Source organism: Convolutriloba macropyga, chromosome 6, assembly GCF_964194025.1.
Source record: "Convolutriloba macropyga chromosome 6, txConMacr16.3, whole genome shotgun sequence".
Taxonomy (NCBI): Eukaryota; Metazoa; Xenacoelomorpha; order Acoela; family Convolutidae; genus Convolutriloba; species Convolutriloba macropyga.
The window spans coordinates 21,518,558-21,536,948 of NC_134473.1; the positions used below are offsets into that span (position 1 = coordinate 21,518,558).

At 32.6% G+C, this 18,391-nt stretch overlaps 1 protein-coding gene across 3 annotated transcripts in view; it reads right to left on the reverse strand.

The window, feature by feature from the left end:
* Window positions 1–3,797: 3,797 nt before the first annotated feature.
* Window positions 3,798–18,391, reverse strand: part of LOC142340855 (uncharacterized) — a 50,746-nt gene continuing 36,152 nt past the window's right edge. Inside the window, exons 4-7 of one of the 3 annotated variants that reach the window (XM_075391596.1) lie at window positions 16,418–16,555; window positions 14,602–14,699; window positions 9,198–9,341; window positions 3,798–3,969 (exon numbers count right to left, since the gene is read on the reverse strand). In XM_075391596.1, coding sequence (XP_075247711.1) covers window positions 3,860–3,969; window positions 9,198–9,341; window positions 14,602–14,699; window positions 16,418–16,555 — 490 coding nt within the window. In that variant the 3' untranslated portion in view covers window positions 3,798–3,859. Of the gene's footprint in view, window positions 3,970–9,197; window positions 9,342–14,601; window positions 14,742–16,417; window positions 16,556–18,391 lie in introns of all 3 variants that reach the window. The other 2 variants (XM_075391595.1, XM_075391597.1) reach the window with 2 other exon arrangements.

Sequence of the window (18,391 nt, forward strand, 5' to 3'; positions counted from 1 at the left end):
ACCAATTTTGTGCTGTACAAACGAGTAATTCAATGTATGGAACATGTAAGAAAGCTGCAAGGCCACTTTGATTAGCTGTCTGGTTTAGCTGAGTTGGATGTTTGGTGGTTTTAAAAACTACAAAGACCCAGGTCAAAATGAATCCCACCAAGGGATCATAGATAGTTCATCAGGAAGTCCATCGGTGCTAAATCTAAGGTACATTGTCAATTGGTCTCTGATTGATAATGTAAAGAAAAATCTATTGATGTCAAATCTTAGTTGGTTTCTGGATCAGGGACAACTCATTATTGGGATGCCACTGCTTCATAGGAAAATTATCAAGGAGATCTCACTGAAAGCCCCAATAACAAAAATCATCCCGACTACAGTTAGAGTTTTGAGTTAATAAAAATTATTTTCAAGTTGAAGATAGATAAGCCGAACAGTTATAAAATAGATCATTCGAACCCAAATAGTTCTAGCAGTTTAATAGTTTTTATCTACATTTAACATTTGGTGCAAAATAGGATAATCCCACCAATCCTGAATTCAGAATTCTAAATTATATATTTTGACAATTGGCAGAAATCTTATGTTCAAGAATCTAATTACGACTAATACACCAATATTTCTGTCTAATTACGCGTTGTTAAATTTTTTCCAACGTAAAGGTATCGGGGCTCAGAATTTGTCTTGAGAGCTGCAGAAAAATTTGATTCGCTTTTTAAATACAATTTTTTACGCAGCAAGTTTGCAATAAAAATTTTGAGTGTGTTTTGGCCTTACGTGGGCAACAGTGACGACAATACTTCGTCACAAATTCTCATACTACGTCATTGGCGTTCATTTGACCCAATTCGGAAGCTGAATCATTCTTGAAAGCTGCGATATATATAGTTGCAAAAATGATAATTGAGTACACAATCTACTAATAGTATCGAGAGGGAAGTTTCTGTATGTTATCAGCAATTAGGTTTATTTCGTATCCGTTTAATTGTCATGCTGTTAATGGTCGCGGTTGGTACCCATGGACAACAGTGACGGAGTGGCCAAATGTGATAGGGGTTGTGGACTAGAATGACAATACGTCCATTACGTCGCCAATCCTACATTTTGAGCCAGCAAATTTGCTTGTTGAAGTCAATCTTGTTCGCTCTCCCTTGTTTTAAACTATATCTTTATAGGTTTTCACGGACAACAGTCGCAGTTAGAGAACTCGTTCAAAATTGCTCGATATTGAAGGAAATCGTCACAGATGTCCGCAATTGCGGAATTTGATGACACGCGAGAAATGCGGTCAGGTTTTGGTCACTATTTTCCGCAAAATTAAGTCCTTTATATCAGCTATGGTAACCACTTTCCACTAATCAATAATTTTATCTATAAGAAAACCAGCATTGAGTATTTTGTTATGAAATTAATCAAAAGGCTACTTTCATCTAAAAAGAAAAAGAGCACTGAGTGTTTGGTATTAAATTAATCTGACGCTAATTACAAGTCTTGTTTTTGATGCTTCAATTAGTGTTTGACGTCTTGTAAATGATCGCCACTGATTCCAAATAACTGTAAAATGATCTAAAGATAAATTAATATTAGCCACGTTTTAATTGCAGCTTTTTTTGTACGCTTTGATCTAAATGAAAAAAATTGAGGACAAAGCTTTCAAACTTGTGTTATTGATTTTGTAAATAATAAAGTAAGCAATGGCCACAAATCGAGTTCAGAGCGCTGCATAAAAATATATTTAGAGTTCAGCATAGAATAATAATGCTCAAAATTGCGGACATTGATGACGATTCAAAAGCTTACAAATTGCGGATATTTGTGACACAAAAACGTGATTTTTCGAGATCAGTGACGGAATTTTGTAACCATAATCCGCAGTTTTTCTCGTCACTCTTGTCCACAATTTAACCAATTTTATCCCACGCAAGATGGGATGACAAAATATATACAGTTTTGTTCGCAAACGCGGACTCTGCTGAGTTTGTAGGTTTGCGTACGTGATGTCGCTGATAGTTGTGGCAATTATATTTAGATTGAAGCCAGTTTCAACTAAATTTTCTCACTCTCAAAAAATACACTTTCATTGGCTACCGTAATCTATAAACAGGGTCGTGGTCATGTTGTCAAACTCGAATGAAATTCTTCGATCAAATTACACATTTCGGAGTCTCTTCCGAAGTTTTTAAAATGCAATTACAATAAAGTCTAGTTTTGGTGCTTCAATTAGTTTTTGACGTCATGTAAATGATCACCACTGAGTCCTATTCACTGTAAAAGGATCTAAAGATAAATTAATTTTAGCCGTGCTTCAATTGCGGCTCTTTTGTACGCTTTGATCTAAATGTAAAAAAGGCGGACAAAAGCTGATAAATTTGTGTCAATGATTTTGTCAATTACAAATTAAGCAATGGCCGCGAACCCAATTCAGAGCACCGTATTGATTTATATTTAGAGTTTAGCTTAGAATCATACTGCTAAAAATTGCGAACATTGATGACGATTCCCAAGCCCACAAATTGCGGACATTTGTGACACAAAATCGTGATTTTTAAGATCTCTGACGGATTTTTGTACCCATAGTCCGCAGTTTTTCTTGTCAATCTTGTCCACTTTAATCAATTTTATCCCACGCGAGATGAGGTGACAAAATATTGACACTTTTCTTCGCAAACCGGGATACCGCTAAATTTGTAGGATTGGCTACATAAAGTCGCTGATAGTTGTGGCAAATATACTTAGATTGAAGCCAATTTCAACTAGATTTGGTTACTGTCACAAAAATATACTTTCACTGGTTACCGTAATCTAAAAACGGGGTCGTGATCATGTTGTGAAATTCGAATGAACTTCTTCGATCAAATTACACATTACGGAGTCTCTTTCGAAGTTTTTCAAATGCAATTACAATAAAATCTAGTTTTGGTGTTTCAATTAGCTTTTGACGTCATGTAAATGATCACCACTGAGTCTTCTTCACTGTAAAATGATCTAAAGATAAATTAATTTTAGCCGTGCTTCAATTGCGTCGTTTTTGTACGCTTTGATCTAAATGTAAAAAATGTAGACGAAGCTGACAAATTTGCGTCATTGATTTTGTCAATTATAAATTAAGCAATGGCCGCGAACCCAATTCAGAGCGCCGTATAAATTTATATTTAGAGATTAGCTTAGAAAAATACTGCTCAAAATTGCGAACATTGATGACGATTCCCAAGCCCACAAATTGCGGACATTTGCGACACAAAAACGTGATTTTTAAGATCTGTGACGGAATTTTGTAACCATAGTCCGCAGTTTGTCTTATCAATCTTGTCCACTTTAACCAATTTTATCCCACGCGAGATGAGGTGACAAAATATTGACACTCTTCTTCGCAAACGTGGATTCCGCTAAATTTGTAGGATTGGCTAGGTAATGTCGCTGATAGTTGTGGCAAATATACTTAGATTGGAGCCAATTTCAACTAGATTTGCTTACTCTCACAAAAATATACTTTCAATGGTTACCGTAATCTAAAAACGGGGTCGTGATCTTGTTGTAAAATTCTAATGAAATTCTTCGATCAAATTACACATTTCGGAGTCTCTTCCAAATTTTTCCAAATGCTAATATACAAAAGTGTTTCGGAATCTTAGCCAGTTTGTTGAAATCCAGATATTCTATCACAAGTATTAAAATGAGTGAGCAATAGGGGCCGATTTTCTTCAATTTCAATCATTTTAGTTATTTTTTCGCAGATTTTTTTCTCTGTCATCCTGAATCAATTTCGAATTGTTTTGATCACATTAGGACTAAAATGCACCTCTCTCAGTGAATCGGTGATATAGAAAAGCATAGTTGAAATAAATAAATTAGTCTATATTTACAGCGTTTAACAGATTTCACATCCCATTTTGTAAACGATCTCTTGTACAGTTTCCTGTTGATCTATATTTGACTCCAACTGTCCCTTTGGAAGTTCACTTGCGGAGTCTTTTTCACCTAAATGTAGAAATTATAAATAGCGAATCTAAACTTTAGGATATTCAGCATAGCTGGACCTATAAGATATGTCCGATTTGTTTCTGTACAAGTTGACCAACTACTTGAAAATAAAAGCTAGAACCAAAGTTTCTGTAATCACAACAAATAATTACTCACAAAAAACAATAAGTTTGGAGTGATTTGATGCAATATTGATGAAAAATGAGAAAGAAGGGAAATTTCATTGTTTATTAAGCAGGTTCTTGAACGAGTATATAAGTATTTGCATTTTCACAGTTTTCAGCTTGTTAATTGTGCACGAATTAAAAAACATAGCAACACAAGTCCTGACGTACAATTCAAAGAATTGTCATTGACTAAACAAATAACTAGACCTGAAACGGACTATGAGTGAAATAGAAAGACCATTTCTTAAAAAAATCAGATCAAAAAAATATTTAAAAAAATAAAGTCGATGTCAAAATGCCACATGTGGACAAAAAACCACTAGCGAGAATTGGAAATTTCGTTGAAACAAAAACTAGGACTAGAATGAACTATGAATGGATTGGGAAAACCATTTAAGAAAAAATCCGATCCAAAAAATTGAAAAAAAAACAGTAAAAATCAAAGTGAAATTGCCCCATGTGAACAAAAAACCAGTAGCGAGAAATCGAATTTTTGTTCAAACACCGTTTTCTCACCCTAATTTAAAATTAGAGCGAAAAAATTTCACGCCGCAAAACCAAAATTTTACGCCGCAAGACCAAAATCACGACTACATTTTGACTTCAAAAATCATTAAATTGTGTGAACAGTTCTTTAAAAAAAGACACTGCCCCAATACAAATCAAGTTCTTTGAATTGTAAAAATTACAGCATGCGAAGTCCTGAAATACAATTCAAAGAATCGAATGGAAAACCTAGAAGTACTCAATCTGACCAGCAGATCAATTGAACAATTTCAGCCAAATCACATACATATCATCTCAAAAAATTGAGAAACTAAAAGAATCAAACAAACTAAAAAAAATATGATCATTTTTCAAAATTTGAAGCTTTTATCCCATAGGCAAAATTGATCCCGTTTAAAAATACTTATTTCAAAAGTATTTTTAAAACCAAATTTTGTTTTTGAAGTCGGTCCAATATTATATCTGCAAGACCCGAAAAAAATTTATTGGCCCTAGAAGATTGATTAAATAGAAAACGACTGAAAAGTTATTTTAAAAAGAAATCGGTTGCAAATTTTAAAGAAATATTGCTAAAAGTTGTGAGATTAATATCTTCAGAATCACTTCTGTGTCTCTAATGGCCATCCAGTAACACGTTTCGAAGCCAGTAAAAAATTCATCGGCTCAAAGATCGATGGGCAATGATTTTTAGACAAAATTTCAAATTTCAAAAAATAGAAGTTCGTTCTATTAAAATATTTAAAAACAATTCAAATGCCCCATAGAAACTATCTAAAAACATACTATCAATTCCTGGCTACTGCAAAGCTACCTGGAGAAAAAAAACTGAATAAAAGACAAATAATTTGATAAAAGTGCAAGTTTTATCAAAAAATTTCTAAGATTCGAAAAAATAAATTGTTGAAAACAAACCCATTGATTCAAAAAATCATGCAGTAGCTTTTTATTAGACCGTGGAATAGGTTTTCACTTACTTGAGTATGGAAAAATACAAAAAATTGAAAAAAAAACTTTACGAAACCTTAAAAAATTGCAGATTATTTATCAAAAACACTAAAATTCAAGACATTAAAATGTTGAAAACCAATCTTTTGTTACTGGATACTGAGCAGTGCCCTATTATAAACTTCAAAGGAGATTCTTTGGCCCCTGAAGATGGAAAATTACAAAATGACAAGTATTCTTTAAAACAAAAACTTGAAAGAATTGAAAAAATTAGTATCATTTTGCGTGTTCGTGTTTGTAGTACCAAAACATGTAGCTCATAAAATGGTCATAACAAGTAATTTTGTCTCACAAAAGGCCTCATCAACTTTCAAAAACTTCAACCTAAGACTAATGGAACAAATTACTCAGAACAATCACAAAAACATGAGAAGTTGCACAATTTTGAGCCCAAAAACTCCTAAAAATGACCCATTAAACTTAAATTAAAGCCATTCTATTAGATTCATTAATATAACTGCTTACAAGACTACTAAAACCAACTTTGGGCCTCTAATGAATCTTAATGCCCGCTGGGCTTTAAAGTCATTGAAAAATGTGTTAACACATCTTTAAAATAACATACCCGGAAGAATTACGGAAACGACTCGAAGTGGAAATCTATTTCAACGCCATCCAATTGCTCATCAAACAAAACGCGCTCCACTAATTTATGATTATCTTGAAACAGAAACATAAAACAGAAAGTAAAAACAAGAAAATCAAATCTTTTAGAATATGATTAAAAGATCTGATCAAATTTTGTCATAAACTTAGAATCCGAAAATACTATCGCGGCTAAAATTACTTCATCGAAAAACTAGTACTTACTAAAATCACTTAGGTGATTTTTTAAAAAAATACTTGAAGCCAAAGTATGAAAAAAGGCTCTTACAATCAACATGCACTAAAAACTGGAAAAAATTAATAGATTTTTAATATTACAACTATATAAATCCTAAGAAAAATTTCATTCAACCAATAGGGTACCCAGATGCTCATAAAATGACATAAAGCTCATATTAGACTAAGAAATTTGTCTATAAAACAGAAAAATGAGAAAAACTTCAAAAAATTAAGAAAATTAATTCCAATTTTTGCCTTTTTCGTCAAATTTCTCAACAAAAAATTGATTGATATTCACAAAACTGTAAACAATTGTCATCTCAAATTCGATCCAGCAGAAGGGGTTAATTCAATACCCATTTGAGCCAGTAAAACAAAACAATCGTCAAAAAAACGCAAAATTAGCCCGAGAAACAGCAAGATACGTGAAAAACCTCCGAAATAGCTTAAAGTTCATATAATTTTTCGGAAACCTTTGAACCAGCACCAAAACCAGACAAGTTAAAACAAAATCATAGCCAAACCTCTTAACCAAGAAAAATGAACAAAAGCTCTTTTAAAATGCCGAAGGTGAACAAAAAGTTTTGCTCGCAATTTTTTTCACACCTCAATTTCTCGCACTCTAGAAAACAGCGATATGAAAAAAAACCACTCTCTCTTTGCTTCACTCTTCATTTTGTTCTGCAACAAAATCAATCCAATTTTTTTCACGTGTTTCATTTCTCGCTTCAAAATTCAGTCCAATCAATTTGATTAAAAAAACATAGCCGGAAGAAATCCGGAAACGAATCGACGTAGAAATCTATTTAAATGCCATCCAACTGCTCATCAGACAAATTGTACCTCCATTAGTTTATGATTATCTTGAATCAAAACCATAAAACAAAAAGTTTTTTAAAAAAAATAATATGTGTTAGAATACGATTAAAAAATCTGATCAAATTTTGTCATAAACTTAGATTCCGAAAATACAATCCCGGCTAAAATTACTTCATCAAATAAGTAGTACTTAATAAAACCACATACGTAAATTTTTTAGAAATACTTGAAGCCAAATTATGAAAAAAAGCTCTTACAATCAATATGCACCAACAGACTGGAAAAAATCAAAAAAATTTTTTAATATTACAAAAGCTTATAAATCCAAAGATAAATTCCTTTCAGCCAATAGGGTATCCAGAAGCTCGCAGCACAATAGAAAAATTATAAAAAGTTAGGAAACTTGTCTAAAGAACAGAAAAAAACCCAAAAAACAGCAAAAAATTTTTAAAAAAAGTAGTTTCCATTTTCGCCATTTTTCGTCATATTTCTCAACAAAAACTGCTTCATATTCACAAAACTGTAACCAGGTGTCGACTAAAAACTGCTCAAGAAATAGGGGTTTTCTCAATACCCATTTGAGGCAGTAAAACAAAACAATAGTAAGAAAAATCGTAAAAATTAGCCCAAAAATGAGCAGAGTACATCACGAAAAACATCCAATTTAGCATAAAATTGACTCTAAAATTGACTCTGAAAGCTATGACTCTAAAAGTTCTTGAAGTATGGCATGCTCTTCAAATTGAAGATAATTCAGAGCTGCTTTCAAGCAGTAGCCGAAAAGCTACAGCATGCAACAATTAAGCGTCAGAGCAACAAAGAGAAATGTATTTTATACTGTCTTATAAGACTTATAAGATAATGTAAAAAGGGTTATTCCAGTGGCAAGGGCTTTCTCTGAAGCGCTGGTTATCAAACTAGGCTGAAATTTTTTTTTTCAAAGACCGAAACTATCTTGAACTGCTAAATTTAGTCAAAGTACCCAGTTAACACTCACAATAAAACTGCCGCCAAAACAGAATCAACACTCATTTTTTTTGTTTCATAATTGGTTAGTTGATCGATTTTTTTTTTACTTTCATAGGAACTTGACTATGTTATACGGTTATTTTGAAATCATTAAAACATGTCTTTTAAGATCTTACACGATAAAAATTTCGTCTTATCAGATCTTACACGATAAAAAATTCCATCTTATCAGATTTAACACGATAAAAATTCCGGTAAGAGGAACGTTTATCTTATAAGATGTCTTATAAGATCTTTCACGATAAAAATTGCTCTTAACAGAATTTAATCGTGTAAGTTCTGATAAGAGGAGTTTTTATCGTGTAAGATCTGCTCAGATCTTACAAGATAAAAATTCTTAATCAGCATCTTATCAGATCTTACACGATAAAAATTCCAAAATCACTGGGGAACACAGCGCCCCAATACATTTCAAATTCTTTGAATTGTAATAATTATTGTTGTTAGAGAAGTCTATATAAGTTCCTCAGATTAATAACTGCGGGTTCAAAAGGCTGATTACCGATTAGCACACACTCATATATCTGCTCTGGAAATTGGTTCTTTTAAAAATTGAGTAGGGAATTTCGTAATGGTAATTTTTTCCCCCAATGATGTTAATTATGCTAAAAACTGACACATTATTGATTCCAATTTGTTCCGGGAGTGCTTCCTAAAGACACTGTTAAAAAATTGCCCTCAACAGATATTACTTTAAATTTTGTCCGGTTGCTTAAGAAAAAAGAATTCTAGATAAGTCGAAGAAATGGGATTAAGAGTTAAAACTACAGAACAATGTAATTTTTATTTCTGCTCATTTTTTCTCCCATATCATAAGAATTAAATAAAGTGCAACAGATTGTTAAATTTTACAAAATCTCAACAAATATTCACCGGATTTGTGGCATATCCAGGGCTGCTCTCTGCATATAATGTTGTGTTTGAACCACCAGTATGTGAGTTGGCTCCTGGGATCGTTATATGGGAACCAGTAAGCCAACGATTCATCCAGAGAACTCAGCAGGTATGGATAGCCAAACCGATAAAAAAACATAAGAGTTCGTTAACCCAAACAGTTTGTAAAACGTTACATGTTGTGAAATGCCTCAGATCTACTAAAAAAAGCTAAACTGTCATAGTTCCTCTAAAATTAGCCAGAAATTGACTTTGATGAACTTTCTGCATTTTGAAATGCGCTCAAGTTATAGGTTACGTGACTCTGATTGCAATCACTGAAAAAAACTTCTGTTTATCGAGAACCGTGTAGCAAAATGACGTCGCTGAGTCATATAATCAAACCTACGTGCTTCAAACACACAAACAATTTTCATGTTTGAAATTGAATCATCGAAGTCAATTTTTGGCACTGTATACAAACCATTTTTCCGCAAATAGAAGTTATCAGAAAACCAATATTTTGTAACAATTTTCCACGGAAAATTGTTTCAATTAGCCCGAATGAAGGAAGATAGGAGAGCTTCGCTATTATCAGTTGAAAGCTACTATAATAGCAAACTTCTAAAGAAAGACAGATTTGTAGTTGTAAATCTGGATTACGTCAATTTCTTCCAGCATTACTATTTTTTACCTATGTTTTTATGAAAGTTTAAGCACTCGCTGAAAGCTGAAATTTGCCAAGTAAAGTGTTCTGGCCTGGGGTAACTTCTTGTACTGTAGACTTTTGGCTTTTTAAAATTTCCATGTGTGTATTATACCAAGTTTATAATTTGAAGCATTTCCCACAGCTGCGTGGTTCATAATGTAGCTAGAAGAAATCAGCAACTTCAAGTAGTGCCATTTTTACATATATGAAAGTATAGTATTAGAGCAGCGCCAATCAGCGCAGTAAAAAAATAACTTGAATGAATCAACTTTTTTCCCTTTAATTTATTTCTCTTTCTTTATTCATATCCCATAGAGCAACTGGTACCCTCTTTAAAAATAATCGTGAGTTCTGTGTTATTCAAAAAAGAAAAAATGTAAGTTGGTAAAATAATAAAAGAAGGTGAACGATTAAAAAAACTAGTCAAAAAGAAGATATAATTTTGATGGCGTGAAATGGTAGCAATTGAAATGGTAGCACATCAAAAAAAGTTTAGCAACTGCTGTAGAAACCCCAGTGATTGTGGAAATTTTATCGTGTAAGATCTGATAAGATGCTGACTAAGAATTTTTATCGTGTAAGATATTATCAGATCTTACACGATAAAAATCCCTCTTATCAGACCTCACACGATAAAAAATCTCGTATGAGGAATTTTTATCGTGTAAGATATGATAAGACATCTTAAAAGATAAACATTCCTCTTATCAGAATTTTTATCGTTTGAGTTCTGATAAGACATCTTATAAGATAATCATTCTTCTTATCAGAATTTTTATTGTGTAAGATCTGATAAGACGGAATTTTTATCGTGTAAGATCTGATATGACTTGATTTATTTTTGTCAATATAATCGTATAACGTAGTCAAGGTCCTATGAATGTAAAAAAAAAATCGGTCAGCTAACCAATTATGAAACAAAAAAATGCTTGTTGATTCCCTTTTGGCGGCAATTTTAGTGTGAGTCTTAACTGGGTACTATGGCTAAGCTTAGCAATCCAAGATAGTTTTGGTCTTCGAAAAAAAAATCTGCCCAGTTTGATAATCACCGCTTCGGAGAAAGCCCCTGCCACTCAAATAATCTTTTTTATAATATCTTATAAATCTTACAAGACAGTATAAGATAATTTTCTCTTTGTTGCTCTGACACTTAAGTGTTGCATGCTGTAGCTTTTCGGCTACTGCTTGAGAGCAACTCTAAATTGTCTTCAATATGAAGAATAAACCATACTTCAGGAATTTATATAAGAGGAAATTTTTATCGTGTAAGATCTTATAAGAGGAATTTTTATCGTGTAAGATCTGATAAAAGGAGTTTTTATCTTGTAAGATCTTATAGGAGGATTTTTTATCGTCTAAAATCTCGTAAGAGGAATTTTTATTGTGTAAGATCTTTTAAGAGCAATTTTTATCGTGTAAGATCTTATAAGAGGAATTTTTATCGCATAAGATCTGATAAAGGTCTTCTCAGATCTGATAAGAAGATGCATCACCTTACAGGCTATTAGCAAGATGGCTTTGTTAGAAATTTGTCAGATCTTACACGATAAAAATTCCACAATCACTGGGGAATGGTCAATATCGTTGTAACTACCAAACGAATGAGAAAATTTTAATCCTATTTAAATTGCAAGAAATATAAAAACACCTGATACCTATAATACCATCTTTTTTGTAGGTGTGCATGTGTGTATAAACTGAAGAAGAGTTTAAGATAAGACTGTTTTTTTCTTCTTAGAGGTAGTGTCATATTTTGCATATATCAAGGCTTTACATTAGAGCAGATTCAATCCGCGCAGTGAAAAGTATTTGGTGTGGAAAAATAGGAGCACTGAAAAAGTTTGGAAAGTACAGACAGTTGAAAACGGAATGAAAATATTACGCTTAATTTATAGGGTTTTCACCCTGAATAAGCACCGAAAGGAAAAATGGATATGTGACAAGGACAATTACTTATTTTATAAAGAGAAATATTAAATTTTCAAATATAAAACTTTGAGATTAGTAGATATCAAACATCAAACAAGATGATCTCCAGGTCCTTGCGCCTGTTCAAATTCAGTTTAAATATAGTAATATTTATTCAATAATTATGCAAAAAATTTATCCTGCTACTCAAAAAGTTTACTGCTAAACATTTGCCAGCATCTTGTCACTGAAAACATCATGTTCCAATAATTTGTTTCAATTGTTGAGACACATTTAGGCTTGTCTAGAAACAAAAAAGCTTAGTGGTAGCATGGTTGTTCGCCTACCAACTGTGACGAATAACGACATACATTGAAATTGCTGATCTTTTTGATGCGATGAAAAATGGTTTAATTAGGAGGCAAATGTTGACACTAGATACAGCTACCTACTTTTTTTATTGAGTCATAGCCAAGACTAACAAAAAAACCTAGCAATTTTGCAACAACAACAAGCTTTCAATTTTTTTTCAATGTGAACAATCGATTTGGCGGAAACCAATTTCTAATAACTTAAGGGGTAACAATTAGACTGAAATTCCAGTTAATTTTTTTTTCACCCTTCACAAAAATTGGGCACTATTAGAACGACAGATCCCTGTTCTTCTTTTTGACGCTTGTTGGCAAAATAATCGAAGTGTATAAATCTAGCATTAACCCTTCCGTACTTATCGGCCAGTGAACATCAATACTTTTCACAGCGATTTCAGAATAGCTTCTGTATCGATTCTGAAACCTCTCTGAATCTGAGCCAATTTGGAATCAGTGTTCTCTGACTTTCTCCGAATCAGAACAAAGCACAGAATGTGTCTCTCAAATGACTCTGAATCAGACCCAAATTCATGAATTTTTGTCAACACCGCACACACACATACACACACACACAAAACTTCTCATCCGATTTTTCAAATTTTTTGTGTTTTGGAGCCGGACGCCAGCAAAAACAGGAATCTTTGTTTTGCTGAGATGATCTTCTGTGATGAAACAAATTGATACTGGTTTTGTTGAAATTTTCTGAAGTAAGACAACAGGACATTGTTAATTTTGTCGACCTACATCGGTGTCAACGAAAGAGTATTCTCAGGAATTTTCGCTGATAACTTTTCCCTATTTAAGTTTTCGTAACAATTGCATACTTCATTCGAACAATGCTTTCAGATCAATCATTTTAAACAAACTCATTTGATATGGGAAAAACAAAAATCAGAAAAAAAGGTCGCTGACACAAAGGAAAAAGGAAAGTCCACATAAATAATCACACAGTTTTCGCGTATCAATCAATTGCAAATGACCGCAACCGAAATTTCAGCCAATTAATAAAAAGACTTAGTAAAAATAGCCGTAATTGTTTTGAAGTTGAGATGATAATCAATTTTAAAATTATACCCATCAAGATTTTTATGTACTCAGAATAGGAAATTTTAAAACTAAAAAAGTTGTGCCAAGTTGCAAACTGGAAATCTCGTTTCGTAAAGAACGTAACTGCTCCTTTCTTTGAAAAATGTCACCTCTTCAAGAAGCTACAAATTTCCCATCTATCGGTTTTGAAATAGGGCTTTAATGGTAACGTAATATATTGCGTTTTGTTCTTGGATTTTTGGTTTAGAGCCGACTGCATTGGCGCTGTGAACTGTGAATCAGCAAAACATTATGTCAGAATAATCTTTTTTTTAAAAAAAGTCATCATTATATCAAAAAGGTAATTTTTTTCAGCAGTTCTGGACGGTAGCGGTATGTGAACTGTAAATCTGCAGAAGAGTTCTTCAGAATGTTTTATTTTGAAGAAAACTGTCATTATTTAAAGATTTCCAAGTACGTTTTCTTGTCGTACTGTATCAGTGCTCCCATATACCACTTTACCATCTCCGCCACTGCCAATCTCAAGCCCAGAATGAAAAAAGAGGAGCAAATACCAGACAGACAATACTGCAAAATCTCGAAATTCGAAAACTTTCCGAGAAAATTTTGCTCTATTTTTGATATAATTCTTCAATTTTCACTGGCATTGTATGAATTTGCATTCTTTAATGACCTGACAGCAAAAGCAATAGTATAACCTCAATTGGCTCCCGAGCTCAGTAATGAATTTTACCTAGTAAAGATAAACATCAGAGTCTGAATAAAAAAATAGAGCCTAATTTAGAGCCTGATTCAGAGTCGGAATCAAAATCTGAATCAGAGAAAAATTATTGTCTGAATCCGGCTTCCATTGAGAGTCTAAATTAGAGAAATTCGGGGCAAAATGTGACCCCAATCAGTACTGATAACGTTCTAAAGTTCGTTGTGATTTACTACTAGGTGTGGGTAAATGACCTTTTCAGTTAAGATCTATCATTTATTGGTTGTTTTCCTTTTTGCATTTTCATTGGAACATACGTGAAATATAATTACGCATACATTTCAAATGGTGTTCGACTTATGTGCATTTTGTTTGAAAAGAAGGAATTTTTTCACCGTAATCAGCTATGTAAAAACCAGTCATTAAATTAGAGTTTTGAAAAAGAATAATTGCGTTATATTTGATAAATGTTGTCTTCCAATTAGCTCATGCATAATAAAAAATCAATCAAAAAGAACTGAATTGGTGAACTGTGATTACGCTACTAATTGATAAAGATTATTTGGGGGTGATACTTATGTTGTGAAGACTGCAACAATAAATGCTCAATTTATGAAATTAGCTGAGTCCGAAAATGCATCACGAACAGATTGAAAACTATTATAACTTACCTGTGTGCTCTAGTTCCATACAGATAGTAATCCCTTCGCACCAGATCTCCTTTGCCAAAGCCCACTTTTGTTATCACATTCCTGTTGCATCTCGTACTGAAGTATGCCTCAATCAAATTCAATGTTTTGTTCTCTTCACTGTGAATACAGAAGAAATTTATCTCCATAGGAAACGGAAAAATGAGTTTTTTTTTGCTGGTGAATTGAACTTCTACAGAACTTCCATAACTTTTTGTATTTAAAAAGAACAATAATAGGAGACATTTTTTTTCGATAAAAACGCAAGATAGATGTTAAATTCCAACTCTCTTGTTTTTTTCAAAATGTTCTGGTTCAATCGGACAATGCAATAACTTTTTTTTCTTAATGATCAAAAAGATCTAATTTTCCATTTGTGTTATAACTAGAGATTAAGAGTGAATCTAAAACCAATTAAAAAACCAAACAACAGTTGCTGCATAATATAAATGTTAGCGTGATTTGGGAGATTTGTTAAAAGTGTCATATCTGAATCCGGGAAGTGATCTTATCAGTGTACACAGTCGAGGATTATCTGATGTTTGTTAAAACAAATTAGAGATCTTTTTACCAAAAAGCTAGATTTTTTCACATTTTCCTCTCCTGTGCTTTTATAATTGCTTTAGATATTCAGAACAGCGGAAACCTTTTACAAAACAGCGGAAAACAGAAAGAGGCACGGATAGAAAAATGTGGAAAACTTGACTCTTAGTGTTGCGTTGCTAAATTAGCACGCATATTAGAAAAAATAAGCTATTCAAATTACTTTTACACAATGTAAAAGTACTGCTTAAAATACAATTGTTTTTCCAAAGATTTAAATTGAAGCTTTTCCGGTAAATGTTTCACCACCAACAAAAAAAGCTTTTATTTCAGCAATGTTATAGAATTATTTTTACTATACTGAACTTTTGCGCTCCCCGTCGCCATTGATCAGAAAAAAATGATCCATTTCCCCGTGTTTTTCCCCTTAAATCCACTGGCAACAGTTTCAGCTAGTGAAATTCTGAAAACTCTTTAATATTTTGAGTCCAATTTCTAATATTAATCTTCTAATATTGGTATAGATACCAAATTTATTTAATGTCTCATTGATTAGTGTTGAGTTTTGTCTCATAATAAGTCCTAATCAGTGCTGACTCCCTGAAGTCGCTTTTCTAGGATCATTACTGTATCAAAGCTCTAATCTTGTCATTTTTACTCTGGGCACGTTTTGAATCATTTTTTAGTCTCGGCAAGTCAAAAAAGGCTGCAATTTATGATGGCTTGCCTTCAAAACCTTGCATAGTCAAGTGAAAAGCACAAGAAAATGCGAACATATTCACATATTTCACTTGACGTTGATTGAAAAACTTTTGATATTGCTTAATTAAACTAGTGAAGGCCCATCTTTTCCACCCATTGAAAAAAACTTGGTTCCCATGGGACATTTTAAACTAATAGATGCGCACGTTAGAAACAGTTTTTGTCAGATAAACAAATTTCCCGTATAAAACTGGACGAAATTTAGCTAATTTTTAAATGCACTGATTATCAACAAGGTGTTCTCAAAAGTCTACTTAGTTTATTAATTGCGCAATTTTCATGACTTTTAAAGTCTCGATCAAAACTTGACTTAGACTCCAAAAGTCTTGAACAAGTCTTGTCCAGTCATCACAAGTCTTAGGACCTGAACAAAGACGTGATCAGAACTGATTTAATAATTTAAGGCTTGTATTTCACCGGAGAAATACTGAGCAAAAATGAAAACTCCTTCCGGGTAACATTTATTTAAGTTAGAGAAACTAATTTCCTACCTGTAGTCTGTAAGTTTTTCTATGTATTCCTGAGGACTGAGAAACATTCTATCGTAGCCATGTACAAGATAGTAATTACACTGGAACCAACAACAGCCAATTTGTTCTATGAAGTGGTTGTGCTGTTCGTGCATCGGCCTAAAAAAAAACAAAAATCAAAAGAGCGCAAAGCAGCACACAAACGAGATCAAAATATAATAGTTTTGGAGTAAATTAAGCACTGCTATCTACAGTTAAAACTAATTTTTAAAAATTGGCATGAGAAAAAATGTTGATAAAACTCCGGCGTTATATTTAGACAAAATTTTTGGTAGTCCTATATATGCACAAAGGTTTTAGTCTGAAAAAAGATGTGTATATATTCAACTTACAATATTTTTTTGTTGAAATTGAGCCCTTTTTGTTTTTGTAGCCCATTTCTAACCTACCATATCAGCGACCATTACGTCGCAAACGGCAAACCTAAAAAGACTTTGGCTGATGTTGCCCTCGAGAAATTTGGTTACCATTAATATAGTTAGCTTTTCAGTGCAACTGAAGTACTCAAAGTTCTGAAAAGTCTCATAAATCATTTATATTAACACGGCGAACCCGGGCTGAGATTTGTTACATAATTTCTTACATAATTTCAGCGCTTTTCTTCCTTGACTTTTTTAGAATAAAATCAAACAAGGAGGCTCGTTAATGTGCGTTTGCACATGATGTTCTGACCCGAGCTCATCTACATTTATGACTTAATTGTTGCAAAATCTAACTACTAATTGAATTGCATAATGCCATGCCTCATTACAGCACTCACGAGATCTGCCATTCACAAGACTACGAGAAAAAACAACAAACAACAAAATAAGCAAGAACAAAATTTCACGGCAGAGGCTCAATATCTAAATTTAAAAGCACCTAGTAACAACGTTAAAATGCAATCAGAAAAAATCTCAACAACACAAATTTACCTTTTCCTAACTATACAGCACATCGAAAATGAGACAAGGTACCATAGATTATCTCTAGACATTTTAATTTTTTATATTAGCATAATGTTATGAGATTGCAAAAGGAACCAAAATAACGAAAAAAAAACATATACAAAAATTTTAAAAAAAATTATGAAAACTCGTGCTTTGAAGTCAAAAAACCAATAGTTAGAAGATGAAACCGCTAACTAGATAAATTTTTGTTTAAATAGAAATAGGAGGAGTTCTGTATTTACCGACATGACTTACAGCTAAATAGGTTTAAAATTGATTAATGTTCAAAATAAACTTTTCAAAAAATTTTTTAATGCATTAAATTCAATATTTTTCAACGGAGGCCAATAAACACGCTCAATTATGCCACGAAGTGAGTACAAGGTTGTTTTTCAGGCATAGGAAACCAATAAGACATCACAATATATCTTATGATAATGAAAAAAGACAACAAATAAAGACAAAAACCAAAAATTCTCGTTGAAAAGTGCGAGAAGAAAGTGTCGAAGCCATTTAAACCATAAGTTTTTCTCTGAAAAATTTAACTGTGATCCATTGAACTTCATTTGTAAATCAATGGGAGCCACTAATATTAGGATAACAGGATAAAATTTCAAATTGAAACCTTATGGCATTGAAGTCATAATAACAATAGTTAGAAAATAAAACCAACAACTAGATAAACTGTTGATGAATTTAAAAAAAGTGGTTCTTTAATTACTGAGACTGACTTACAATGCAAGAAAAGGAGCATAAGATTGATTTATATTCAAAAGCAATTCAAATTTTTTTTAAAGTTTTAACAGACCTCAAATTCAAAAGCTTTCAATGGAAGTGATTAAAAACCTTCAGCTATGCCTTGATGTGAGTACAAGGATGTTTATCATGCACAGGTAGTTAATAAGACATCACAATTATTCTCATGACTATGAAAAAAACAAATACAGGCAAAAACCAAAACTTCTGTAGAAAAGTGCGAGAAAAAAGTGTTGGAGCCATTTCAAAC